The sequence below is a fragment of the Erinaceus europaeus genome, chromosome 20 (genome assembly GCF_950295315.1).
Source record: "Erinaceus europaeus chromosome 20, mEriEur2.1, whole genome shotgun sequence".
NCBI classification, from domain to species: domain Eukaryota; kingdom Metazoa; phylum Chordata; class Mammalia; order Eulipotyphla; family Erinaceidae; genus Erinaceus; species Erinaceus europaeus.
The window spans coordinates 1,355,523-1,382,091 of record NC_080181.1 but is presented as its reverse complement, the minus strand read 5'-3'; the positions used below and the strand labels follow the sequence as shown (position 1 = coordinate 1,382,091).

Below are 26,569 nucleotides of genomic sequence, written 5' to 3'. Positions count from 1 at the left end.
AAAAGGGAATAAATAAATATAAAAAATTTGAAAGAAAAGAAATTCATTCAGAAGTAGAGCAAAAGCCAGTGGCCATAGAGACACTCAGTGCTAGGGACACTGCACAGCCTCACCATCGGAGCTACACCCAGTGGCGCTGGGGCTGCTGGTCAATGTCCACTGAAGAAGAGTGTGGCCCCACGGCTCACATCACCAAGTGACTCCTAGCGTCACAGCGCCAGGGGTGGTCGCCCCATGGGGTACTTTGGGAGGGGTGCTGCTGGCATCTTCTGGGCCCTCAGAGCTCATGTGGTCACTACCTGAGTCATGTGGGATGTGGACATGTGGGGGGAGACTACCGGCACAGGGAGGTTGGAACCCTGTCGTCACACTGTCACCTGTGAGATCGCCCCAGCAATAAAACGCAGCTTTTCAATTCTCTCTTTTGTAATAACAAACGTGCATATTTTTAAAAAGCCAGGATTCCACTCAGGCAAGGCATGTGCTCTACTGCTGAGCTACCTCCCTGGCTCCAAATGTTCTCATTTTTAATTCTCATAGAAGAAAGAGAACGTTTCTAGCAGGAATTAACAAGACAGCATCATGTCCACTGTTGTTCTCATCATGACCATATAAATAAGCAAGTTGGCAGAAGCTCCTAGTCCCTTGCTGTGCTCACAAGGCACACTGAGCTGACCCAGTCAACACAGAGAAGCAGTGACAGGGGCCAAGTGTACAGCCTGCAGGCATTAAAGACGACCTGTCTCAACAGAATGTGGCTCCCAGGCCGGACCACACTGGGCTGTGTGCTGTGATACAGTAGTAAGGTTCCTTACTTGTGCTTTCAGGGACTGCAGTTGTCCTTCATAATTCTGAGTCATTGCTAAGTTGCATTTTTCCAGGCTGTCCAACTTCTGTCTAAGTAGCCCCACCTGCATGAAAAATAAAATCAAGTTTTATGTTTTATGACTTTTTTCCTGAGAAAATGAGCAAGTGCAAAAGAGAAATAAGCTCAAATAGAACCAACACACCAAGACTACCTGCTATAGCTCTGGAGGCAGCTGTCAGCATCCAAGCCGCAGCCCGAGCTATACACTGGCCCTCTGCTCCCTCAGGCACACAGTGTGGGTACTGGTAAGAGCAGGCCCCTCCCTGCTTTCTAAGGACAGATCATGGCTGACATGCTGCTGTGTGGCCCTGACACTGGGGCTCAGGTGGGACTCAGCCCAGGACTTGCCAAGAGCAAAGACACCCTGCTCTCAGGGGAATGCAGCCCCCATGGTTCTGGGAAGGACTGATTCCTGCAGGAACAAACACCCTGGAAGAGAGGACTGTCTTGGGGGCTGGGTGGTGGTGCACTCAGTTAAGTGCACATATTACTATACATAAGGACCCGGGCTCGAGCCTCTGCTCCCCACCTCCATGAGGGAACTTCCTAAGTGGTGAAGCAGGGCTGCAGGTGTCTGTCTCTCCCCCTGTCCCCATCCCCCTCCTTTCTCAATTTCTCTCTGTCCTATCAAGGATAATGGAAAGAAAAGAATGGGAAAAAATGGCCACCAGGAGCAGTAGATTCATAGTTCTGGCACCTATCCCCAGCAATAATCCTGGAGAGAAAGAGAGAGAGCGCACAATAGCTATCTGTGTAGCTCCTAAGGTTCTACCACACAGAGAAGTGCTGGGAAATTGTGCCAATGCAGTCACATCTGCCATGTTGTCCCCTCAGGCTACTGCTAGTTCCCGTGAGAGTTGGGACATTCTCGGAATGCCTGTTCGGCCATGTTGTGCCCTCAGGACATTGTCTATATCCCCGTGATATTGGAGTGCTCTGGTCACTCCTCCCCCCTCCCATTCTCGCGAAAGCTACTCCTATAAAAACCCTTCGGTTTCCGCACCTCGCTCTCTTGCCGGCGCTCCACTCTGGTGTTCAGACGCAGGAAAGGTTACTGCGTGAGGCCGCCATTTTCTCTACCTCCACGTGGCCCAACCTGCTTCTCTAACACTCAACTCTGAGGTGCCAACGCGAATAAAGATTTGTGTTTCCTCTTCGCTCCGGACCCTCTCTCTCTCTTCTCTGCGGCCCGCGCACTACAACATCTGGCGCCTCAAGGCAACTGAGGGCATATGCCTGTGTGGTGCAGGCACAGGGACAGGCACGGCAGTGACAGCTTCCTCACACTCTGGCTCCAAGAGCCCCCCACTACTTCCAGGGAACGGGAGCCAGTCACTATGATGAAATGCCAAACTCGCCTTATGCCCAGGTTGGCGCTGCCAGAACCCAGTTCCCAGGAGCTGCAGAGGAGGCTGGGAAATGCAAGTCTCTGTGATTGGTAAACACCTATCTCTCCTCTCCCGGAGGGGCTGCAGACAGATCTTCCACTGGGGAGAGTGTGCTTTCCCGGCTGGGCTGCAGGCCTGTGTGACCCCACAGACAGCCCCAGGCCCTGGCACCTCTCAAGTCCCTCATCAAAGTCTTCTCCCTGGGCTTCTATTTAGCCTTGGCCTTCCACTTATTCAGGAGACATTTTCCCCACAGAGAAAGAGGCAACTGCTGCAGGACACTGCGTGGGCATCCACGTCCTGCCTGCAGACGCCATCTGTGCCCTGGGCATGCTGGGTGCTGGAGGCTGGGGCACAGATCCACTGTCCACCAGATGCCCTGGCTGCCACGGCACACTATTTCCTGACAGAATTTCACACTATCAGTACTATTTCTGGTGCCTGCTGAAAGGCAGTGTAAGGGAGCCAGGGGATGGCTCACCTGGCAGATCACACATGACAGCACGATGCCAGGTCCGAGCCCCCGGCCACCACATGTAAGCACCTGCATGGAAGCTTCACAAGCAGTGGGGCAGTGCTACTGGTCTCCACCCCCACTCCCCCGGGTCTCTTATCCTCTATCTAAAAACAAAGTGAGGACCTGGAGCAGAGGAAACATTCAAGCAGAGTCCCAACAAAAACCCTGATGACACAAACAGACAAGCATGTATAATGGAGGCCAGCAGATGGCTCACCAGGAGAGCTGAAGGCCCTGGGTTCCAATCTGGAACCACAGGTGAGCACCATGGGCAGTGGAGAGGTGTCTCTAAGTCCCGCTCTCCTCTCTCCCTCCAAGATGAAGAATGAAAACTTGGGGGTTGGGAGGCCGCTCATTGGTGGTACTGTGCATGCACAGACCCTGGCTTTCTTCCCCAGCACTGCATTTTCAGATAGCTCGGACAATGACAGCCCTCCTCAGACAGTCAGGTCTACCCGAAGCAACTGGGCAGTGCTTGAGCCCATACCTCCTGGCCTTTCTGATCCAAACTCGTCTGGGCACTGGCCAACTCTTGGTCCCGAAGGTCGAGTCGCATCTCCAGAGCCCGCATCTTCCTCTCCCAGTCCAGCTTCTTGTTGCTCACCATGATGTCGATTTGTTCCATCAGCTCCTGCAGTTCAGCTTCACAGGGAGACGCTCTGGCCGTCACAGAAATCCAAATCCATTTTTAAAATGTACAATGTGATGACAAAAACTACCACACTGCTGAGCAAGTTGTGGTCTATATACACAATGGAACTCATTAGTAGTAACTCAACTATTAAAAATGGTGATTTCACCGTTTTCAGCCCATCTTGGATGGAGACTGAAGAAATCATGTTAATCGGGATAAGTCAGAAACAGAAGGATGGATATGGGATGCTCTCACTCTCAGGCAGAAGTTGAAAAACAAGATCAGAAGAGAAAATGCAAGTAGAACTTGGACTGAAGTTGGTGTACTGCACCAAAGTAAGAGACTCTGGGGTGGGTGGGGGGAGAGTTCACGTCCTGGGAAAGGATGACAGAGGACCTAGTGGGGGCTGTATTGTTATGTGGAAAACTGAGAAATATTATGCATGTACAAACTATTGTATTTACTGTTGAATGTAAAACATTAATCCCCCATTTAAAGAAATAAAATAATAAAATAAAATAAAATAATTGGGTCCTGAGTTCATTCCCTGGCATGCGCTAGAGTGATACTCTGACTCTCATGCTAACAGGTAAATATTTTTTAAAAAAATAATAAAAGAAAAAATAAATATTAAAGACTTAAAAGAAAAAAAAAGAGGAAAAAATAACAACAACAAAAAAGTACCACACTGCTCTGAATAGCTTGATCACTAGCTCCTCGGTTATTTAAATAATGACAAGTCTGAAAGCTAGAAGCCATCTTTTAAATTTAAAGCTAATTTCAGATCTAACAACACACGTACATTAATCTGCCAGGCAGTGGCACACCTAGCTGAGCACACACATGACCACATGCAGGTCCAATCCCACCCCCACCTGCAGGGGGGAGCGTCACCAGCTTGAAACAGGGCTACAGGTATCTCTCTCTCTCTCTCTCTCTCTCTCTCTCTCTCTTTCTCTACCTCTTCTGCTCACCCTCAATATCTCTCTGTCCTATCAAATAAAATAAAGGGGAAAAAAGGGTTAATTGGCCCCAGTAATTAACTCTGGTGGCAACTTAATTTTTAAAAAATATTTATTTATTTATTTCCTTTTGTTGCCCTTGTTCTTTTATTGTTGTAGTTATTATTGTTGTAGTTATTGATATTGTTGTTGTTGGATAGGACAGAGAGAAATTGAGAGAGGAGGGGAAGACAGGAGGAGAGAAAGGCAGACACCTGCAGACCTGCTTCACCTCTTGTGAAGTGACTCCCCTGCAGGTGGGGAGCTGGGGGCTTGAACCAGGCAATTAAATTTTGAAAAATTTTTAACGATCTTTATTTATTGAATAGAGACAGCCAGAAATCGAGAGGGTAGGGGAGATAGAGAGGGAGAGAGAAAGAGAGACACCTACTGCCCTGCTTCACCACTTGCAAAGCTTTCCCTCTGCATGTGGGGACCGGGGGCTCGAAACAAGGTCCTAGAGCACTGTAACATGTGCGCTCAACCAGGTGTGCCACCATCAGGTCCTTTAAATTTTTTTTTTTTTTTAATGTGGTGCTGGGGACCTTGAACCAGCGTGGTATGCCTGCTGAGTTGCCTGCTGAGAGGCCTCCCCTGTCAACATTTTCATTCTTTATTCTCCAGGGCAGGGGTGGGGGGGTGGAGAGCCAAATCGCAGCACAGCTCCACACTGTCAAGCTCCCCCTCGTGCCATCCATGGGGGTTCCTGTGGGCTTGGACACAGGGCCTTCCCCATGGCCAGGCGTGCACTGCACTATCAGAGTGGCCTTCTGGCAGCCACATGAGTTGTTAGCAGCATTTAGGAAGCACAGCTGAGCCGTAACACATGACAAGCAGTGAGAAAGTTGCTGCTGCATCTCCTGGTGCCAATGACAGAGTGTGGGGCCCCCTGGATGGCTAATTTTGACTTAGGGAATCTTGACATGTGACTGAGGGAGTCTTCCAATGAAAACACATTGTGCTCGGGAGTGGGGCGGTAGCGCAGCAGGTTGAGCGCAAGTGGTGCAAAGCGCAAGGACCAGTGTAAGGATCCTGGTTCAAGCCCCCGGCTCCCCACCTGCAGGGGAGTCACTTCACAGGCGGTGAAGCAGGTCTGCAGGTGTCTATCTTTCTCTCCCCTTCTCTGTCTTCCCCTCCTCTCTCCATTTCTCTTTGTCTTATCCAACAACAACGACATCAAATAACAACAATAATAACTACAACAATAAAACAAGGGCAACAAAAGGAAATAAATAAATAAATAAATAAATAAAAATATTTTAAAAAAACTCATTGTGCTCATTGCATCAGAAATAGCACTGCATCGAAGAAAGCAGCTACAAACAAGAGCAAACTATCCCATTATCCCGTGTGGCTTGATTTCGGGGACTTGGTGAGGCTGAGTTGGTGCTTCATGTTTGTAAACAGATTCGAGGCCAGTGGGAGGCAGTTCCTGCCAGACAGGGCGACCTCGCCTCAGAGAGTCTGCTGTATGGGAAGTGGACCAGGATGGGCGTGGGATGCCCACAACAGTTCTGACCCACCTGTGGGCATGACTTGTAGAGGCCTCAGAACCACACACGCCCAGACCAGAAAGGAAGCCACCACAGCCCATTCAGAGGTGTTGAGGGCAGGGGAACTTCTCCAGTCTCACCAAGTTAGAATTTCAGGGCTAGTTTGGGGCATTTTTAGAACACTGAGACCCAAACTCACATAGCTGATGAGAAGCAGAGCCAGAAGCCCCAGGATGCAGGCGGGGCTCACCTAGTGGAGCACACAGCCATGTGGGAACACCCCACAGAGGCAGATTTATGGGCAGTGGGCCACTGTGGTGCTGACTCTCTTCTGCCACTCACTCTCTAAACAGAAAAACAAAACAAAACAAAGCAACTGGCCCTGGACAGCTGCTTCCTGTCTGACTGTGGTCACAGGGGCTGGAAGGAGCCCCACGTCTGCTCTGAATTCTGGAGCCCTGTGTGCACCAAGCGGACATGAGCACTTACCTCACTGTGCTCCGTGCCTGCTCCTCCATGGCAACACCTGCTACATCCGACTTCTATTTGCTGCGTTTCCCTGTCAGGGAAGAAAGAAACCAATTCCTAAGATGCTGCATCAATTCATGGCCCTGAAAAGCTGCTGTCTGGGTTCCAGAGGGGACCCCAGCCTCGGGCTGGAGAGGCTCCGAGTAGGCCTCCTGCCTCCCGGCCACGGCCAAGCGCGCTCCCTGGGGGACCTGCTCCCACCCCACCCGCGCCGGGCCAGCACCCCGCCACCCCGCAGCCCCGCACCCCAGCTGGTGCTCCCTGCAGTGCTGTTGGGTCACCCTCTCGCCAGCGTCGCCGGTTGCCATGGGGGCGCGGAGCTGGGGGTGGGAGGCGGGAGGCGGGGCGGGAGGCGGCGGGAGGTTGGGCGCAGCGCGGGTTTGCGGCGGGAGGCGGTGGGGCGGGGTCTGCGCGGTTTGGGGCTCAGGGGCCCCAAAACGCAGGGGAGGGGTCCGCGCCACACCCCGCCCCCGCCCTCCCCGACCTGTCCCCGCCAGCCAACCTGTCCCCGCATGGCCCCCAGCCACCTGGACGCCTCTCTGCGTCCCGGAGGAACCTCTGAGTGGGGAGCGAACCCGGAGGAAGGTTCCAAATTCTCTCCTTTCCCTCCATGTTCCGAGGGGAACCGACGAGAGCCCTGTGCAGGACCGGGTCCAGACCAGCCAAGGACACCAGCCCTGGCTGCCAGTCCACTTGCTCCCCGCCGCCGGAACCATGACCTACCCAAGGCCGTCTGAGCACCGCTTGCAGACTGGGTAGCCAAGCCTCAGCCTGGCTTCGGGGGCGGCCACTCAGCCCGCACCATGCTGGACACATGCTGGGCATAGGTTGGACATCACACTGGACACGCTGGACACACGGTGGACACCACACTGGACACCATACGCAGGACCCAATCTGGACACATGCTGGACACCAAGCTGGACACCACACACTGTACCCAAGCTGGACACCAAGCTGGACACCATGTGCTGAACACCATGCTGGACACAAGCTGGACACCACACACTGTACCCAAGCTGGACACCACGTGCTGAACACCATGCTGGACACAAGCTGGACACCTGGACACCCTGCTCTCAGCCTGGCTGGTCTTCACTCCTGTCTGAGCTGGCTGGGCATTAACCCCACGGTGGGTGGGCTGGGACTTGGCAGGACTGCTGAGGACACTGAGTGTGCAATTTACTCTGGGTCTCCTAAGATCTCTATTCCTCAGCTACCTGCAGGCTGTGGACCGTGTGCTGGACTGGGCAGTGCCTATGAACTGTCACCTGCCTCGTAGAGAGAATGTGGGACTTGCCCAAGAGGCACCGTGGCATCTCTCACCCTGAGTCCACTGCATCCCTGCTCTGTCCAGAGTCACCATCAGACTCATGTGCAGGTAACTGCCCACAGCACATGCTCACAGGAAGGGGTGTGGGCAGGGTTTGGAGAGCAAGAGGACAGCTACTGCCAGGCTTTAAGAAAACAGAATGGGGGGTGGGTAATGCAGCAGGTTAAGTGCACATAGTGCAAAACACAAGGTCTGGCATAAGGATCCTGGTTCTAGCCCCCGGCTCCCCACCTGCAGGGGCTGGTTGCTTCATAGGCAGTGAAGTAGGTCTGCAGGTGTCTGTCTCCCCCCCCACCCCCCGCCATTTGTCTCCGTCCTATCCAATAACAGCAGCAATGACAATAATAACGACAACAACAGGGGTAACAGGGGTAGCAAGGGCAACAAAAAAATTGGGGGAAGTGGCCTCCAGGAGCAGTGGATTTGGAATGGCAGGCACCAAGCCCCAGCAATAACACTGGAGGCAAAGAAAGAAAAAAAAAAAAAAAGAAGAAAAGAGAACTATAGGAAGACCCACACAATGCCCCATGGGTACAGGCTTCCCCATCTGGCTGAAAATGCAAAGACCTCATGTCCCCAGGGAAGGAGTCATGCAGAAAGAGACTTGAGCTGGCCCTGAAAGCTATTGGCAGCAGCTCTCCAGGGGAGATGGCTTTGAGGGGCTGAGGAGAGTGGGAGGGGCAAGAGTGCTCAGCTCAGAAGCCATGGCCCTCAACAAAGGCAACAAAAGGGAATGTATACATAAATAAATAAAGAAAGAAAGCCACCGGCCCAGCCCACAGCCAGGAGAAAGTGCCCCAGAGGTGGTAGTGAGCAGCTCAGAGCATGAGGGAGGCCCTGTGGGAAAAGCAGGGGGACCCTGGAGCAAACAGAGCCAGCCCTGCACTCACAAGGGCTCCGTGGAGGCCTGCAGCAGCAGCTCAGACCACCAGCTTCACTTCCTTCTGCCTAGGTGAGTTAGCACCACATTAGACAAAGTAGCCTGACATGTGTCAGGTGGAGCTGTACAGGAGCTCTTCAGACTCCAGTGAAGGGGTTAAAGGAGCAGCCCCCACCCTCCAAGAGCAGTGCTGCCTGTCCCTGAGGTGCTTACTCCCAGCCACTGTGTGGACAGCATGCAGGCCAGCTGGCACGGCCTCCCTGCACTGGCCCAGCCTGGCCTGTGGGGCTGAGTGTGTAGCACTGCTGGGGCAGCAGCTATAGAACATGAGTCCTGACCACCAAGCCTTGTCCTGGGGGCAGTCCCGCACTGAGGGAACAGCTCTGCAGGCACAGGGACGCCAGGCTTGTTCCTCCTCTCCCCCTGGACTAGGGGCAAATCTTCTCACTACGCCTCAGGAAGGGGGCCTGAGATGGTGCCCAGGGTCCAGCCCCAGAGCCTGCACCCCCCCCCCTCAATTCTGGGCCAGGCTCATTAGCAAACAGTGCTCCACTAATCCCGAGGAGGCATTTTCTCTGAAAAAGAAATTCTCATCATTCTAATGGGCCACCTGTGAAAACTCCTGAAGAGTTCATTTACCATGGTCACCACAACATCCAGAAGCCCATGCTCTTTGGAAGCTTTTGAGATGGCATCAGCCTCGTTGTGTGACAGTTACACTCCTTTCCCCAAATGGCTGGGAGAATTTTCTCAGCTTGCCATAAATACTTAGATGAGACAGCGGGTTAAGCTCACTGGCTTAAGGATCCTGTTTCAAGCCCCAGGCTCCGCACCTGCAGGGAAGGGAGTCGATTCACAGGCAGTGAAGCAGGTCTGCAGGTGTCTGTCTTTCTCTTCCCCTCTCTGTCTTCCTCTCCTCTCTCCATTTCTCTCTGTCCTATCCAACAACAATGACATCAATAAAAACAACAATAATAATTACAAACAACAATAATACAACAACAATAATAATTAAATAGCAACAACAATAATTACAACAACAATAAAAAAAAACAAGGGCAACAAAAGGGAAAACAAATAAATAATTTTTTTTTAAATCCTTAGATGAGAAAGACTGGTTACCATTGTGAGAAGAAGGAAAAAAAGAGAGAGAATATGTGTTAAATGTTTCCATTCCATTGTCTCACTTTAACTGCGTATAAATCACTTACCTGCTGCTGGCTGAATTGAGTCTGTAAACCATGAAGGAAAGGAAAATATTCCTCTTTCTGAAAAGAAAAAAAAAAAAGAATCAATCAACTGTATAAAACAGCGCCCGCCAGGCAGGAAAAGCATAATTTCAATGTTCGTCATTTAAAGTTAGGCAAGTCTATTTTTTTTCCCCCTCCAGGGTTATTGCTGGGCTTGGTGCCTGCACCATGAATCCACTGCTCCTGGAGGCTATTTTCCCCCCTTTTGTTGCCCTTGTTGTTGTAGCCTCGTTGTGGTTATTATTATTGCCATTGTTGATGTTGTTCGTTGTTGGATAGGACAGAGAGAAATGGAGAGAGGAGGGGAAGACAGAGAGGGGGAGAGAAAGACAGACACCTGTAGACCTGCTTCACCATCTGTGAAGCGACTCCCCTGCAGGTGGGGATCCGGGGGCTCAAACCGGGATCCTTATGCCGGTCCTTGCGCTTTGCGCCACATGCGCTTAACCCACTGCGCCACCGCCCGACCCCCTCTTGTCCTTTTTTTTTTAAGCCTTGTTGTGGTTATTATTATTATTGCTATTGATGTCGTTGTTGGATACGACGTTGTTGGACTGTGAGAAATGGAGAGAGGAGGGGAAGACAGAGAAGGGGAGAGAAAGACAGACACCTGCAGACCTGCTTCACTGCGTATGAAGCGACTCCCCTGCAGGTGGGGAGCCGGGGGCTCTACCTGGGATCCTTACACCGGTCTTTGCGCTTTGTGTCACATGCGCTTAACCCGCTGCGCTACCGCCCCCCGCAATTCTATTTTTTAATCTCCTTTCTCCTTGAACATACAAGATGAGGAAACAACTATACAGTGAATCTATAAGACAGCCAGCCGATCACTGCAGAAATAATGGAGGCTTTGCACTCAGACAAGAGTTTAATTCCAACTCTATCATTTAATATCTGTATAGCTATGCTTGACTTATTTAGTCTGTGTCTGTTAATTTCCTCACCTGTCTAGTGGGGGAATTACAACACTTACAAGAATGCAGTTAATACGAAGGTCAGTTATTTGTATAGTATGTTTATCAAATAGTGAATACATAAGCATGACTAGAAACAGATTAAATTATTATCACACTTATTATTATTCCTTGTTATATGGCTATCCTATGTTCAAAATATTCAGAGAGGACTTTTGGGAACAAATAAGTCAGAGTGAGTTAGAAAATAAATATCTTAGTTGGGTGATAGGAAGTGATAGATGAGAAGGGAAATGAGTATTAAACTAATAGGCTCCTGAGGTGTTTTCCCCAACTGAAGTGAATCCTTTGGTCTCACATATTCCATCATGCAGCTCTCCGGAAACTCCATACTTGGGAAATGCTGGGCATTTTGGAGTCAATAAATGAAGGATAACTTCATCTGAAATTATTTAGCGGGGTGCTTGTTTCAAACCACAAAGTGCAAAAAGGCTCTCGCTCTAACAGTCTGAGTAAGTGAACAGGAATATCAGATGATTATTCTCCTGAGACTGAGAAAAATTAGGAAAACCAATAATATTTAAGATTGTCAAAGCTACAGAGACACTGACACTGTTCTCCCCTAGGAATGGAAATCATAATTACTTTGGAGAGAGAATTTGACAACCCCTATCTACATATAAAATGTGTAAAACCAAGAAATCTAGATTCTAAACATTTACCCTATGGAAACATCTTGAGATAAAGATCCACAAGAGGACAGCATATGCCTGCACTTGCTATGTGCCACTGGGTGGATTAGTCTTCAAATTTGCAGTTGAAACCAACAAGCACTTACTACCTCACTATTTCTGAGGCTTGGTTTCAGCTGGGGTTCTGTGAGTGCTCCTCTCGGGGTCTCTCATGAGGGTCCACGGCAGGGCTGGGCCAGGACCACTGTCATGAGAGCTGGCTGGGAAGGAGGGGGCTTCTCAGTTCTGCACAGGTCTGGCCTGCGGATCTGAACTCCAGTGAGAGAGGCCCAAAAACAGGTTCTGTGGCACACAGAATGACAGTATGCCTCTCAGGTAACTAATCAGCTCTGGGATGCACACAGCACCACAGTACTTCACAGTTCCAGTGAAATTGCTACTGTTCAAAACACCAGTTAGGCCTCTGAACATAAACACAGAGATGGGCTCTGAAACTTCACTGCTCTGTGGTTACCAGAATTTATTACTCATGAGCTTCTGAAGTGCTGCAAATTACTTCCCAAGTGACATCAGCATAACAATTCATGAGAAAATCATGTTCCTTCAAGTCAACATATAGTTAAATCCCATTTACAGACAAGGCTACTATGACAGTATGACACCTTAATGAGGTCTGAACAGCTTCAGAAGAGGAATTACTGAGAGGAAGAAACACCGTGTGACAGCAAAATGGAATAACAGAGTCACCCAGACAATTTCTTACTGTCACTCTCTCCATGGTCTTCTCCTTCCACTTACTGAAGGAGCTGCCTGGACCTTGCACAGAAGGGCAATGCATGGTCCACACACATGCACACACTTAGACCTGCACACATACAAGCTTGTGTGCACACTGTGCAGAATGCACAGTGAATGATATCTCTATACTGCAACCCTCCACAGCCTGGTCGCCAGCTTCAGAAGAAATGGAAGTGGCCCTGTCAGTTCTGGAATCTGTCTTTCCTTTAATCATGAAACTAAGATATACTTATAAATAATTTAAAACACATTTCTGTACAAGCTTATAAAGAAAGTTTCCAGGCTCCAGGGAAGTCTGAATGTTATATGACATGAGAGAAGTTTTGGAGATTTGGAGACTTACAGAGCTAAGATTTAAGTCTGAGGTGAGAGTCTCGGTATAGCCATCCCATCAGTGTTGTAGACTGTTTTTGGTTCCCAGAGAGACCGGGTGTGGTCAGGGTGGTGTGGCCAAGGATTCAAGTATCCAGAACAGGTGACTAAAATGAGCACCCTATCCCCCCTCCCCCGATAGCTTTCCTATTCTTTATCCCTCTGGGAGTATGGACCAAGGGACATTATGGGGTGCAGAAGGTGGGAGGAGGTCTGGCTTCTGTAACTGCTTCCCTGCTGAACAAAGCAAAAAAAAAAAAAAAAAAGATTTTTTAAAAAAGAACTCACTGAGCTCAGAAAAAAAAAAAAATCCAAATGTGGAGAGAAGAAATGAACAGAATATTCATCAAAGAAGAAATCCAAAAGGTGAACAAACATATGAAAAAATGCTCCAAGTCATTGACTGTCAGAGAAATGCAAATAAAGACAACAAGCAGATACCACTTCACTCCTGTGAGAATGTCACACATCAGAAAAGGTAACAGCAACAAATGCTGGAGAGGTTGTGGGGTCAAAGGAACACTCCTGCACTGCTGGTAGGAATGTCAATGGGTCCAACCCCTGTGGAGAGCAGCCTGGAGAAGTCTCAGAAGGCTAGAAGTGGGCCTACCTTATGATCCTGTAATTCCTCTCCTGGGGATATATCCTAAGGAACCAACCATATCCATTCAAAGCAATCTGTGTACAACTATGTTCATAGCAGCACAATTTGTAATAGCCAGAACCTGGAAGCAACCCAGGTGCCCAACAACAGATGAGTGGCTGAGCAAGTTGTGGTCTAGATAAATAATGGAATAATACTCAGTTATTAAGAATGGTGAATTCACCTTCTTCACCTCATCTTGGATAGAGCTTGAAGGAATTCTGTGAACTGAGATCAGCCAGAAAGAGAAGGATGAGTATGGGGTGACTTCACTCATGGACAGAACTTGAGAAACAACAACAGAAAGGGGAAACAGAAAGTAAACCTTGGACTGGTGGGGCTATTACACTGAGGCAAAGGACTCTGGGGAAGGAGGACAGAGAGGGGACTAGGAGAAGGGGCTTTCAGGTCCTCGCACATGATGATGGACCTAATTTTGGGAATGAGAGAGTTTCATAGACACCTAGCTCAGTGAGATGAGAAATGATGCCCATGTGCCACCAAGTGTCCTCCCAGTAAAAAAATGAATAAAATAGCTCCCCAACCTTAACCTTGAAGATATATTTGGATAGCTCAAATCTATGTGTTGTTTTCGACGGGCTGGCTTCAAGGGCCGGTAACAGACAACCCGGGACTCATGGCTGGGTTGTACGCAGTATCTCTTTATTCATGCAGGACGCAGCGCAATCTATACCAAGTTAAGCTAAACTAAAAACTACAAACAATCTTGTCCTTATAAATATACTAGCCCAGTAGGGTGGGAACAGGATGAGACGCAGAGAGGGTGGAGAGAAAAGTGACTGGTGAAAATCAGGGTGTGACAAGGAGAGGGGGCGGAGCAGGCAAGAATTCTACCACTGAACCACCAATGCCCTGGAGGGAGGGTGGTGCTTGTTAACAGAGGTTATGTAAATAGAATACAGTGTTATGTAAATAGAATGCAGGGGGGATTAAACCAAATGATACAGAAGGGGTTTTTAAAAGCAGAATTAGAAGCATACCAACATCTATGGGACAAGATGAAACCAATAGGATTGCATCAAATTGAAAAGCTTCTATGCATGAAAAGAAAACTCCACAAGGATAAACAGGGAACTTAGCAACTGGGAGAAGATATTTGCACACCACACGCCTGAGAAGCGGTTGATATCAAACATCTATAAATGACTCATACAGTTCAGCAAAAAGAAAAAGAACCAAATAAAAAGTGAGTAGAATATAACAATAATAATAACCACTACAATGACAAAACAACAAAGGCAATAAAAAGGGAAAAAAAAATAGCCTCCAGAAGCAGTGGGTTCATGGTGCAGGCACTGAGCCCCAGCGATAACCCTGGAGGCAAAAAAAAAGTGGGTAGAAGATGAGAGTAGAAGACCCAGGTGCAACACCCACTTCCTCCTCAGGCTCCTTGGCATTCCCTCCCTCTTAGGATGGCCTGTGCATGCCCTTGCTCCACTCAAGAGCCTGGTCAAGGCACTCTGCCAGGTCTGGGCCTGGCCCTGTCTCACTGGGGCTCAGACTGGAGTGAAGGAGACAGACATCCACAGACAGGTGCAGGGGCCACATGGGTGACAGACTGCGCTGGGAGCTGGGAAAGGAGCAGGGGTCTGTGCACTGGGTGGTCAGAGAGGGGTGTCTGAGGAAGTGTGTCTAGGTAGGGCTGAGCACTTAAACAGGAGGGAGGGAAATGCAGGCAGAAGTCACGTGTCTGCGTCATACCCTGTAAGGAGAGAGAGAAGTAGAGGCAGTATGTAGGGTCACTGAGGCAGGCACAGGTCACACTTTGGGCTCGATGCCAAGGACACTGGGCACATGTGGAGAATAGAGAGCAGAGCAGCATTGTTGCCCAGCCACCGACTGAAGGGGACTCTGGTTCCTGACTGACTGGCTGAGGGGAGCAGGGGCAGGATGTCCCTCTAGGGGCAGGCCACCCTCCAAAGCAGCAAGCACTGCCCACTGGTGATCCAGTGATGTGGGGCTATGCAGCCACAGTTGCTGGGCCCCGTGTGGGTGTGGTGATCATCACAGTGCTTCTCAGTAAGTAAACACAGCGAGTTAATACGTTAACCACACAGCTAATTCAGCCTTTTAAACAGAAGAGCTGACTGGGCCCCTCACAGCTGCTGAGAGTGAGTCAACCTGCTTGTTTGCTAGGACAGACTTGATTCCTGAGGCAGTCTGCTTCCTGTGGTCCCATCAGCAAACAAGCAACACAGACCACAGGGGAGGCCAGAATTACAGTTGTTCACTATTGGATCAGCTGCATAAGGTAAGTTCACTTCAACTTTTTTGGAGAGCCTCAGACAGCAAGGACATGAGAAGTAAGAGGAACAAAAGGCAGAGGGAGTGTCACGTGTTGGAATTTGTCACTGCTCAGGTAACATGGGCACAGGCACAGAATGTCCAAGGAGTCTACAAGGAGCTGCTGCGGTTAACATGAAGGTTTAGCTGGCTAGCTGCACACGGAATCAGCTTACGAAACCAGTGTGTAGTAACAGGAGGCTATGGTACAGCCTAAGTGGGTACTTGTAACTAAGTGAACAAGTAAATTCTGGGGTGGCTAGACAGTGGCTTCTATACAGCAGTGCTGATGAGTGGGCTAGAGACGCGTGCAGTTTATGCCTGTGGACATAGCATTTCCCCACTGGGAAGCACACGCACAGAATTCCTGTGAATTCATAGGCCTCAGCTACTACTCATGGCCATTTGCTTTGCCTGCAACACCTGCCTCCCTTTTTCTGCCTTGCCATGTCCCCCAAGGTCTCATTTAAATCTGGCTTCCTCTCCTCCTCTCCCCCTAACATGGCAGAGCTTTACCAGTTGCTTCCCCAGCACTTTGTGTGTCTCTGTGGCAGTACCAGACACCCTGCGGTGAAGGAATTATTCATGTCCCCTTACTTCATACTGCTTGCAGACTATAAACACTCAGCAGGGGTGAATCTGGATGGATGGAGGACTTGGTGACTGGAAAAGTGAGTGCATGGATGAGGGGTGGGTGGGTGGGTGGCTGAGTGAGTGAGTGGACGGATGCTTGGAAAGCTTTCTTTCTTTTTTTTAATATTTATTTTATTTATTTATTCCCTTTTGTTGCCCTTGTTGTTTTATTGTTGTAGCTATTATTGTTGTTGTCGTTGTTGGATAGGACAGAGAGAAATGGAGAGAGGAGGGGAAGACAGAGAGGAGGAGAGAAAGATAGACACCTGCAGACCTGCTTCACCGCCTGTGAAGCGACTCCCCTGCAGGTGGGGAGCCGGGGTTCGAACCGGGATCCTTATGCCAGTCCTTGTGCTTTGTGCCACCTGCGCTTAACCCGCGGCGCTACAGCCCGACTCCCCTTGGAAAGCTTTCTATGGAGAGGCTGGTTGGGGCGGTAGTAACTGGCCCCAGACTTTGAAAGATAAGCCAATGGGAGTACAGGAGGAAGGGGGAAAGAGGTATGCTTAAGGGGAAAACATTGGAGCTTTTTGTTAGGCTTCACAAAGCAGAAGCCCCTCCACCTCCTGAATCCCACTACTTAAAGGCATCTGCTATTAATATATTTCTGTTTCTTCAGTGGTCTTTTCATATAAATATGCTGGCAACTTCCTAAAATTTATGTTCCCACTATTGATAGAGAACAGAGTCCAAAAGCCAGTCAAGCAGCAAGTAAGTATTGTGTACTTAGTTGCTGTGTCATGACAAACACATGCCTGGCAGTTGCTGTGTCCCTGTCTCCCACAGCTCTTACCACAAAGCAGCAGCTGGAGTCACAGATGGTCTGGTGGATGAGGACCACGCGCACTGTTGGCCCAGTTCTGTGGCATCTTCGACAGGACAGGATGCAATGAGAGGAAGCCGGCTTTTCAAAGAAGAATCAGTTACAGCTGCACAATGACTTCCTTTTTTTCTTTATTGCCACTGAGGTCATCGATGAGGCCTGGTACCTGCAAGGTGAATCCACCACTCCTGGCAGCCACTTTTTCCTTTTCTTTTTACATAACAGGACAGAGAGACATTGAGAGGCATGTTGGGGGGTGATAAAGATTCAGAGACACCTGCAGCCCAGATTCACCACTCGTGAAAGTTTCCCCACTGTGGGAGGGCTCGGGTGTGGAACTCAGGTCCTTGCGCATGGTGAGGTGTGTTCAGTCAGGTGTGCCACCGCCTGGCCCCTGCACGGGTGTTGGTATGTTTCATATTGATTTGCTCTCCTTCCCCCTGACCTCTGAGAGAATTGGTTTGGCCCTTGCTAGTTTCATGCCCCGCTTTCTCCCTGTCCCCTATGCTAAGGATGTCCAGAGTCCCAGCAGGAGCTGGTGAGGGAGAAAGATGGGGAAACACATGGTGTGGTGATTTGCCCACTCGTGAATAAAGATTAAACTGCAGCTTCTTGGCCCAGCCATGTGTCCCCGAGTCTCTGTCTCTGTCTACCACCGCGACGCTAGCCCGGCCAGCTAGAGCCTCCGAACCTTAACGACACACGGTGACTTCTATCTCCCGTCTTTTCTCCTGTTAGGGTGTCAACCTTTGGATGACACACATCTTTGTGCCGCTTACATTCCATCCAGCTGATCCTGACCCAGTGAGGGCACAGCTTGAAGACAGCTCTGAGATCATGCTTAGCTGCTTTCCAGACTTCTTCCAATGAAATGAGGCTATGCTCCAAGAGGACTCTTGTCCCCTCTGGCTTGGCATTGCTTTTCTGAGCCCAGACCCACCCCCAGTCTGCAGCAGACAGCCATGAGCTCACCCAGACTGCGGGCTCTGCTGGCTGGCCTGTCCCAGCTGGCGCCCCACTTTGAACATGGTCAGTGCTGGGTCGTAATGGTGCACAGCCCTGCAAAGCTCACCATCACTAGCTGCGTGCTGCCTCCTCCTGGGAGCTGGGCTGGGAGAGAAGAAGTTGCTTCTCAGCATTTACTGTTCGGACAGCCTCCAGGGGACTGTCAGATGAGGCCTTGATTTGGTGGGGTGGGATGGGTCTCCTTCCTAACAAGATGCTGCTGAGCTGCTGCTCTGGGCAGCTGGACATGCTCAGTCGGGAGTCTGCCTCTCAGGCGGGTGCAGGCACTTATGGGTGGCTGGCAGTGCACCTCAGTCCTGCACCCAGATGAGCCAAAGTTCCTGAGACTCTCTAGTGCCCTCACCTCTGCAGAGGCCCTCAGCAAGGGTGCCCTGGGACTCACCTGGCAGAGCCACTCCCTGTCTTTAGCAAAAGAGAGCACTGTCAGTGGGCACCACTCCTCCTGACAGTCAGGCCCGCTGTGGTCCACTTTCCCTCCTAGGAGCATTGCTCACGCCACTCCGGGCCTTGGAAGGAGGCTCCAGGGGCAGGAAAGGCCAGGCCCCTGCACCAAGTCGATGGGCTCTGGACCCAGCTGGTCCCACATTCCCTTTATCCCTGAGTCTGCCATCTCCTCTGATGAATTCTCTCTCCTCTGGGCACTTCAGCTGATGTTCTTAGAGGACAGGCCTATTTTGCAAAGCTAGTCATGTCCTCAGGCCACACACTTCCTCCATGAGGCTGGAGAATAAATGCATCATTTTTTAGGATGAGGATGACAGCCACTTAAAATCTGACAGCCATGCTCAGAAGAGGAAGCCTCCTGCTTGACCAACAGGCCTTGCATTTAGTCCACCCTCTGGGACTCTGGTGGTAGGTGCTATATGGAATTATATACCCTGTAACCTACTATCAATCACAAATAAAAATAAAGAAATAAGCCTACCTTCAAAGCAACACTGCTGAGATGTGTGTGGGGATGGTGGGGGCTGGGATGGAGTGGAGCCTCTGGAGCCCCCCGACTGGTCCTCTGACCTGAGGACACTGGGGCTGCCTCTCCACTAAGGGTATGGATCCATCTGCCTACACCCATGTCCAGCAGAGAATCAATTACAGAAGCCAGAACTGCCACCTTCTGTACCCCAAAAAGAATTTTGGCCCACATTCCCAGAGTGGGAGAAATGTTAGTGGAAGATGACCAGAGGGCTCTGAACTCCAATTCCATCAGGACCCAGAAAGAGAAGAGGGAAAAAAAGGGAGGACTTAGAAAGGAAGAAAGGTAAGGCCATAGAAAAAATGGATATATAAGTCAGTCCATATCTGTGACCTCGGGAGAACTATTATAGTTCCCACTGGAGGGAATAAGGATGCGGAACTCTGGAGGTGGCAACAGTAAAAAATCATGCCCCTGTTATCTTACAAATATTAGATCACTAATGAAAAAATGGGGAAAAAGATTATAGGGTGCAGTTCCACACTAAGGGCCACTTCCCACACCCTGCCAAGCCCCCCACTCCAAGACTCCATGGGCAGGATGGGGTGCACTGTCTCTGGGCCCCTCTGTCCCTTGCAATCTGTGTGCCGTTCGACTTCAAAGAAGACAGGGACAACACGCCCTCCAGCAGCCGGCATGGCTGGTGGCAGAAGCCCTGAGGACAGCGGTGTGGAGACAGCATGCAGGCAGGCAGGGAGGAGGCCTTTCACTTACTTCTACCACCCCCTTACTCCTGCATACCCTCGCAACCTGGGCACTTCTATGAGCCACACACAGCCTGTGGAAGAAACCTACATGACAAACTAGTACTGAGCTTGCTGCTATCTCTGTAAGCTGAGATCTGATTTAGAAATATACAGACATGTCCTTTCCTGCACTTGTGGTGCCACAGAACAACCACACTTGGGCTGATCTTGGCTCACTAAGCATTTGCAGAGGAAGGGCTATCAGGATGCGTAAGGACCCGGTCAGAAGGGCCCAGCCCTGTCCATGGGAGCTGGCCATCTCTCGCAGGAAGAGGGCTGACAAGGCACTGTGGTGCAGTGTACTGAGGCCTCATCAACAGATGTACAGACCCTGGGACCCTGGAAGCCAGGGGTGGACCTGAGGGGTTATGTCCTCACCCCACAGCCCTGCACATTCTACACTGCTGTATGGAGCTCTGACTGTGGCACTGAAGTCACTGCTGCTGAATCTCTCATGGAACTGAGATTCTGGAGCATGACATAGATCATTATTACAAAAAAAAAAAAAAAGGCATTGTATTTCCATCACCTCTTGCAAACTTTACACACACAGTGGGCTTTCGATGCATAGCCGCTAAGCAAAACAAAATGGAAGGACGGAATAGGTGACTGACTGATGGCATCGGAAGGTAACAATGGATCCACCTGCAAAGAGCCCAGGCAGGACGCAGACCCAATTACATAGGTGCCGCTGCCAAGCAACGGACACCTGGTAAGTAAGGCGACAGTGCCACTGTGAGGCCAGCTGTGGTACTGCAGAATACGAGGGGCTCGTGTCCGCCCACAGAAAGACAATTGTGCCTGCTTCCTGCTCCTTGGGGAGGAGGAGAGCACATGCGGGTGCTGCTGGCTCTCCTTGGCGCACACTGGCCGTGTACAGTTTCCACGTGGCTTTGTATAGTAGCATTCTGCTTAACTAAAGCATTATATTAACATCTCAAGGTTAGGGAAGACACTTGTGCTGAATAAAAACAAATCCAACTAACAGTATATCAGCATGGGTGACAGGACCACATGGTGGGGAAAATGAACCGACATCAGTTTGAACACAAAATTAGATCCACACCCTCGGTCCACAGAATCAAGCATGTGCTTGGTGGTGAGGGATGGGGTCTGGTGTGGCAGTCAGACTCGCTTCAAGACAAGCAGAAGAACAGATACAGGGAGGCTTCTGGAATCCAGGTCCCCCGCATGGAGAAAAGGAGGTACAGTGAGGGAGTGGATGGAATAAGAAAGAAATTATACTATCTGCCTGCAATTTGAGGTGCCAGATGAAACCACAAGTTAAAAAGAACAGCCACAGGGGCCAGACAGTGGCATACCTGGTTGAGCACAAATGCTTTTCATGTGCAAAGACCCAGGTTCAAGCCTCCTCTCCCTACCTGTGTGTGTGGGGAGAAGCTTAACAAGTGGGGAAGCAGGTCTGCAGGTGTCTCTGTCTCTATTCCTCTCTGCGTCCCCTCCATTCTCAAATTTTCTCTTTGCTATCAAGTAAAAATATAAAAAAGGAAAAAATAGCCACAGGAGTGGTGGATTCATTTTGCAGTGAGCCCCAGGGATAATAACTCTGATGGCCCCACTGTCTGAAAGGGGCCTCACAGTCCTAGTAATACTCAGCACACCTAGCGCCTAGATCTTGGTGTTAGACCTCATTCCCCCAGGACATTTGCTTCTGAAGTGGACTAGAACATTTGGACTGTACACATCATGAAATGCTTGAAGAGTGGGCATGTTGGAATGCCAGAGCAAGAAGCGAGAGGGACGCTTGAGGAGCACCTTTGACTCTGACCAAGGCATTGACGGGTCAAACAAAATCATAATAATAAAGACTAGATGGTGATGGATTGTAACGTGCTGGGGGGAAACCCTAGAAGCTATGCATCATTCATGATCTTTATTTTTCACCAAAGCACTGCTCAGCTCTGGCTGCTCATGGTGCTAGGTAGGGACTGAACCTGGGCATCTCAGAGCCTCAGATGTGACAGTCTTTTGCATAGCTACCAAGTTATCTCCCTGGCCTCAATGATATTGAAAAGGGGGAAAGAAACAAGTGTTAAAAGTAACAGGAAAACTTGTCTTTCTAGTAGAACATCAACTAATAAGCGTGGGACGAACAGAGCTAGAAGAACCACTACTTTGCAAGCATCCTGTTCTATCTGGTCTAGATAGGGATCATCAAGAGTGAGAACATCATGGGGGTGAGAGCATTTACCTGCCGCACACTGCTTTTCATGGTTCAGCCCCCCTGGGAGAATGCTTCCACCACAGGGAATGCTGTAGCCATGTGATCATGGACCAAGGGATGAGCGGGTGGGCAGCTCTCCTTTCTTGGAACATTCTTGCCAAAAATTAAAGTCCGAATTTAGTTATAACAAAATCACCAGCCAAACCCATAGTTAAGGACAGGTCAGGGAGCAACTAGTGTAACTGGGGTGTGATCTTCAGAACATTGTGCTCATCAGAGACAGAGGAGGAGGGGCAGGTCCAAACCGTAGAGCTCTGTGAACAAGGAGGCACCTGCTCTTTTCCAGGGGCTACTCACAGAGGCCGCTGCTACACACTGCCAGGGACACATGATGAGGAAGGGGTAGCTGCTGCATCTCACATAGTGTCACTTCCTTCCTTTTTAAAATATTTATTTATGGGCAGAGGGTAGATAGCATAATGGTTATGCAAAAAGACTCATGCCTGAGGCTCCAAAGTCCCAGGTTCAATCCCCCGCATTACCATAAGCAAGAGCTGAACAGTGCTCTGGTTAAAAAAAAATTATATATATATATATATATATATATATATATATATATAATATATACACACACACACATTTATTCTTTTATTCCCTTTGTTGTTTTATTGTTGTTTTTGTTATTGATGCCATTGTTGTTGGATAGGACAGAGAGAAATGGGGAGTCGGGTGGTAGCGCAGTGGGTTAAGCGCAGGTGGCGCAAAGTGCAAGGACCGGCGTAAGGATCCGGGTTCCAGCTCCCAGCTCCCCACCTGCAGGGGAGTCGCTTCACAGGCGGTGAAGCAGGTCTGCAGGTGTCTTTCTCTCCCCCCTCTGTCTTCCCCTCTTCTCTCCATTTCTCTCTGCTCTATCCAATAACAACCACATCAATAACAACAACTTTAATAACTACAACAACAATAAAGACAACAAGGGCAACAAAAGGTAAAATAAATAAATAAAATTTAAAAAAAGGACAGAGAGAAATGGAGAGAGGAGGTGAAGACAGAGAGAAGATAGACAAAGAAAGACAGAGAAAGATAGACACCTGCAGACATGCTTCACTGCCTATGAAGTGACTCCCCTACAGGTGGGGAGCTGGGGCCTTGAGCTGGGTTCCTTACGCCAGTCCTTGTGCTTTGTGCCACCTGCGCCTAACCTGCTCCATTACCGCCTGACTCCCTCTGTCTTTTTTTTTTAAAAAATATTTATTTATTCCCTTTTGTTGCACTTGTTGTTGTTGATGTCGTTGTTGTTAGATAGGACAGAGAGAAATGGAGAGAGGAGGGGAAGACAGAGAGGGGGAGAGAAATACAGACACCTGTTGACCTGCTTCACCGCCTGTGAAGTGACTCCCCTGCAGGTGGGGAGCCGGGGGCTTGAACCTGGGTCCTTGTGCACTGTAATGTGTGCACTCAACCAGGTGTGCCACTGCCTGCCCCCTCTCCTTCCTGCCTTCCTTCCTGCCTTCCCTCCTCCCTCCCTCCCTTTCTTCCTTTCTTCTTTTCTACCCTCTTTCCTTCCTTTTTAAAATTTTTTTATTGACACCAGGGTTATCACTGGCACTCAGTGCTGGTACTATGAATCTACTGCTCCTGGTATCCACAAGCTTGCTGGGTGAGGGTGCTGTGTGCTCTGCTCAGATGTTCTGCCCAGGCTGCCCCCTGCCCTAAGGCCCAGGGTGCTGTTGCCAAGAAGTTTCTGCATCACCGGGTTCTTGCTGTTTGGGGAGCCCAGTTAGCACACACGAGGCTGCCTCACTGGAACTGTGATGAACAGCCTTGTCAAGGGCTCAACCACCCTGAGGCTGTCCCTGAGCAGCCCACAGCCCCTCACTTTCACTAGGTGACAGCAGAGCCCTGCTGTATCCTAGCCACCATCCCTCCAGGCAAAGGTAGAGAAGCTTCTGGAAGCATGCATCCTGCACACTGGGGAGTACTATTGTTATCACTGCACAGGTGGCCTGGAGACACCATCACTGCTCTCCGGACACAGCTAACCTTCAGATTAGGGGCAGGTCTTCACTCTTGACACTCTAAGCCACTGAATTTTATTCCATTTTTTTAATTAAAAAATTTTAAAAATATTTATTTATTTTCCCTTTTGTTGCCCTAGTTGTTTAACATTGTTGTGGTTATTTTTGTTGTTGTTATTGATGTCATTGTTGTTGGACAGGACAGAGAGAAACGGAGAGAGGAGGGGAAGACAGAGAGGGGGAGAGAAACACAGACACCTGCAGACCTGCTTCACCACCTGTGAAGCGACTCCCCTGCAGGTGGGGAGCCGGGGGCTCGAACTGGGATCCTTACGCCGGTCCTTGCGCTTTGGGCCATGTGCACTTAACCTGCTGAGCCACTGCCCAACTCCCACTGAGCCACTGAATTTGTGGGAACAACTCCAGCAATACTGAAGGGAGATGTCACTTACTAGCCTTGTTTGGGAGCCAGGCACTGTCATAATGGCCACCTACTTCTCACAGGACTGAGGACTGTACCTCGTTCTGATGATGTCCAGCTTCCCTCACCCCCCAGCGCTTCACGTGGCCCCAGTGGAGCCTCCCAGTGGGGAAGGAGTCTGACCGAGCATGGCAGCCCGGGAGCCTCATGCAGGGTACAGACAGCGTCTAGGCACCATCGGTGTTTCCTAGTGCCCTCAGCTGTGTAGTGTGAGAAACACTGCCTGTACACTAATGTCATCCATGGGCTGGGAGGGTCACTTGTCCTAGGACAGCCTGGAGTCTCTGGGATACACACAGGTGGGAGACGCTGTGCCCAGGAGCCTGGGAACAGTTTTGTGGGCCCTCAGTCGTGCTCCTGCACTCTCAGCTCTAATCATGCTGAAGTCTGAAACAATTTTATGCGGGAAAGGCAGAGAGAGTGAGCAAGAGACCGCTCCATCATATGCAGTGCTGGGGCGGGGCCAGGCCCACACACGGAAGGCGTGTGCTCTCCCACTGAACCCACAGCCTCCTCGTTGCTGCACCACTCGGAGCTGACTTTACACTGCAGCCTCTGCCTGAACACTCAGTGGTTTCCACACACTACAGAAGAGCATCCCCCAAGTGTGGTCTGGGAGCACCAGCCCTAATGGAACCACTCATAGGAAATAGTTCTGACTTGGATGAACTGGCTCTGTCTGATGGTGGGGCAGGAGATTGAATCTGGGACCCGGGATCCTCAGGCGTGAGAGTCTGTTTGTAGAACCATTATGCTATCTCCTGTGCCCACCAAATAAAACTGTTCTATTTAGCTAAGTGTTGCTCAAACTCATTTGACCATGGAATCCTTTTCACACAATATCTGTTCACAGACACGGCACGATCCCCCAAATCCTGTCAGGATCTACTGTTTTAGTATGTGCCTTATCACACGCCAGCTGCCATCTGCCAGGGCTGTTAGAATGCAAATCTCAGGGGTACCCTCAGACTCCCAGGCGCCCTGGGCAGGCTGGGGCCGGTGGACTCTTGTGACACGTTTCTGGGTGGTGCTGCTGGTCTGGGCCCTCGCCCCTGTCCCTTGCTCAGGGAACTGTGGCTGCAGAACCTGGCAGCTGAGTCAGACTTTCACACTGTGCAGAAGGCAGAGCCCCAGACTAGCCGGTGCCCCGGCCCCCGTGCTGTCTTCTCCAGCCTGTGCTTCTATTCTCAGGGCGGGCTAGCACTGCAGCCGGGGTGGGGGGCGGCACACAGTCCCGGGCACAGTGAAGGCATGGGAACTCTCGCTGAAGGCTCTGAGGCACCATGCGTGTGGGCACCCCTGGGAGAGGTGGGCCATGCTGCTGGCTTCCCTCCCCCCAGCAGAGGCGGTGCCGAGAGGGCAGCTGGCTGTGTGCGGCCTTGCCCATGGAGCCCACGCTGCCCCGGCTGCCGCGCTGCTCCAGATGTGCATCTTCTTCCAGAGCTGTGCCCCGGAAGTCAGCTTTAGCAGCTGAGCTGAAACTCAAGACACAGACAAGAGCTCTGCTGGAAACAGTGCAGATGTCGGGAGCCAGGCAGTGGGGCTTCTGGTACAGCGCACACATCACAGTGCACAAGGACCGGGTTTCAAGCCCCTGGCCCCGCCTGCGGGGTAGCTTCACAAGCGGTGAAGCAGGGCTGCAGGCGTCTCTCTCAGTCTGCGCCGGCGTCCCCACAGCGGGTCACTGCACAGGAGGCCGTGGCAGGCCCTTCCTGGGGCTGCCGGCCGGACCCTCCCGCACCGCTGAGCCCCGCCCCGTGACGTAACTCAGCGCGAGGAGGCCCCGCCCCTCCAGCCGCCCGCCGCAGTGCGCATGCTTGGGCGGCTGGGCCCGCGGCCTGCACCCCGCCGGCCCCTAGGACCCCGCAGGACCTCCGGGATCCCCAGCCATGGAAGTGGTGGCGGCGGCGGCGGCAGAGGCGGAGCGCGAGGAGCTGGGTGGGTGACAGGGAGGGCGCGGGAGGGCCAGGGTCTGCACCGCCGGCAGGCCCGGGGTGCGGTAGGAGGGCCAGGGAGGCGGCTACTGCGAGCCTCGGGCTGTGCCGGCTGTGCATTTAGGGGTCGGACTGCGG

General features: G+C 50.6%; 2 protein-coding genes and 1 long non-coding RNA gene across 7 annotated transcripts in view; 2 read left to right on the top strand and 1 right to left on the bottom strand.

Moving 5' to 3' along the window:
- The window catches only part of DEUP1 (deuterosome assembly protein 1), a 39,382-nt gene extending 29,037 nt beyond the window's left edge, over positions 1-10,345 (bottom strand). The window contains exons 1-4 of the mRNA XM_060179663.1: positions 9,854-10,345; positions 6,391-6,460; positions 3,261-3,432; positions 816-911 (exon numbers count right to left, since the gene is read on the bottom strand). Of these exons, the coding sequence (XP_060035646.1) occupies positions 816-911; positions 3,261-3,432; positions 6,391-6,419 (297 nt within the window). The 5' untranslated portion in view covers positions 6,420-6,460; positions 9,854-10,345. The remainder of the gene's footprint in view (positions 1-815; positions 912-3,260; positions 3,433-6,390; positions 6,461-9,853) is intronic.
- Positions 10,346-14,819: 4,474 nt separating this feature from the next.
- Positions 14,820-17,693, top strand: LOC132534895 (uncharacterized). 2 transcript variants are annotated; one of them, XR_009546658.1, is made up of 3 exons: positions 14,820-15,351; positions 15,469-15,583; positions 17,035-17,693. It is a non-coding gene; the product is annotated as an uncharacterized LOC132534895 (long non-coding RNA). The 2 variants fall into 2 exon arrangements; XR_009546657.1 differs by having other exon boundaries at positions 14,820-15,583.
- Positions 17,694-26,281: 8,588 nt separating this feature from the next.
- Positions 26,282-26,569, top strand: part of SLC36A4 (solute carrier family 36 member 4) — a 32,686-nt gene continuing 32,398 nt past the window's right edge. For all 4 annotated transcript variants that reach the window (XR_009546703.1, XM_007534025.3, XM_060179650.1 and 1 more), the window contains exon 1: positions 26,282-26,435. Coding sequence is in view for 3 of the 4 variants with exons in the window: in XM_007534025.3 (XP_007534087.1) it covers positions 26,387-26,435 (49 nt within the window). In the remaining variant the exon portion in view is untranslated. The remainder of the gene's footprint in view (positions 26,436-26,569) is intronic.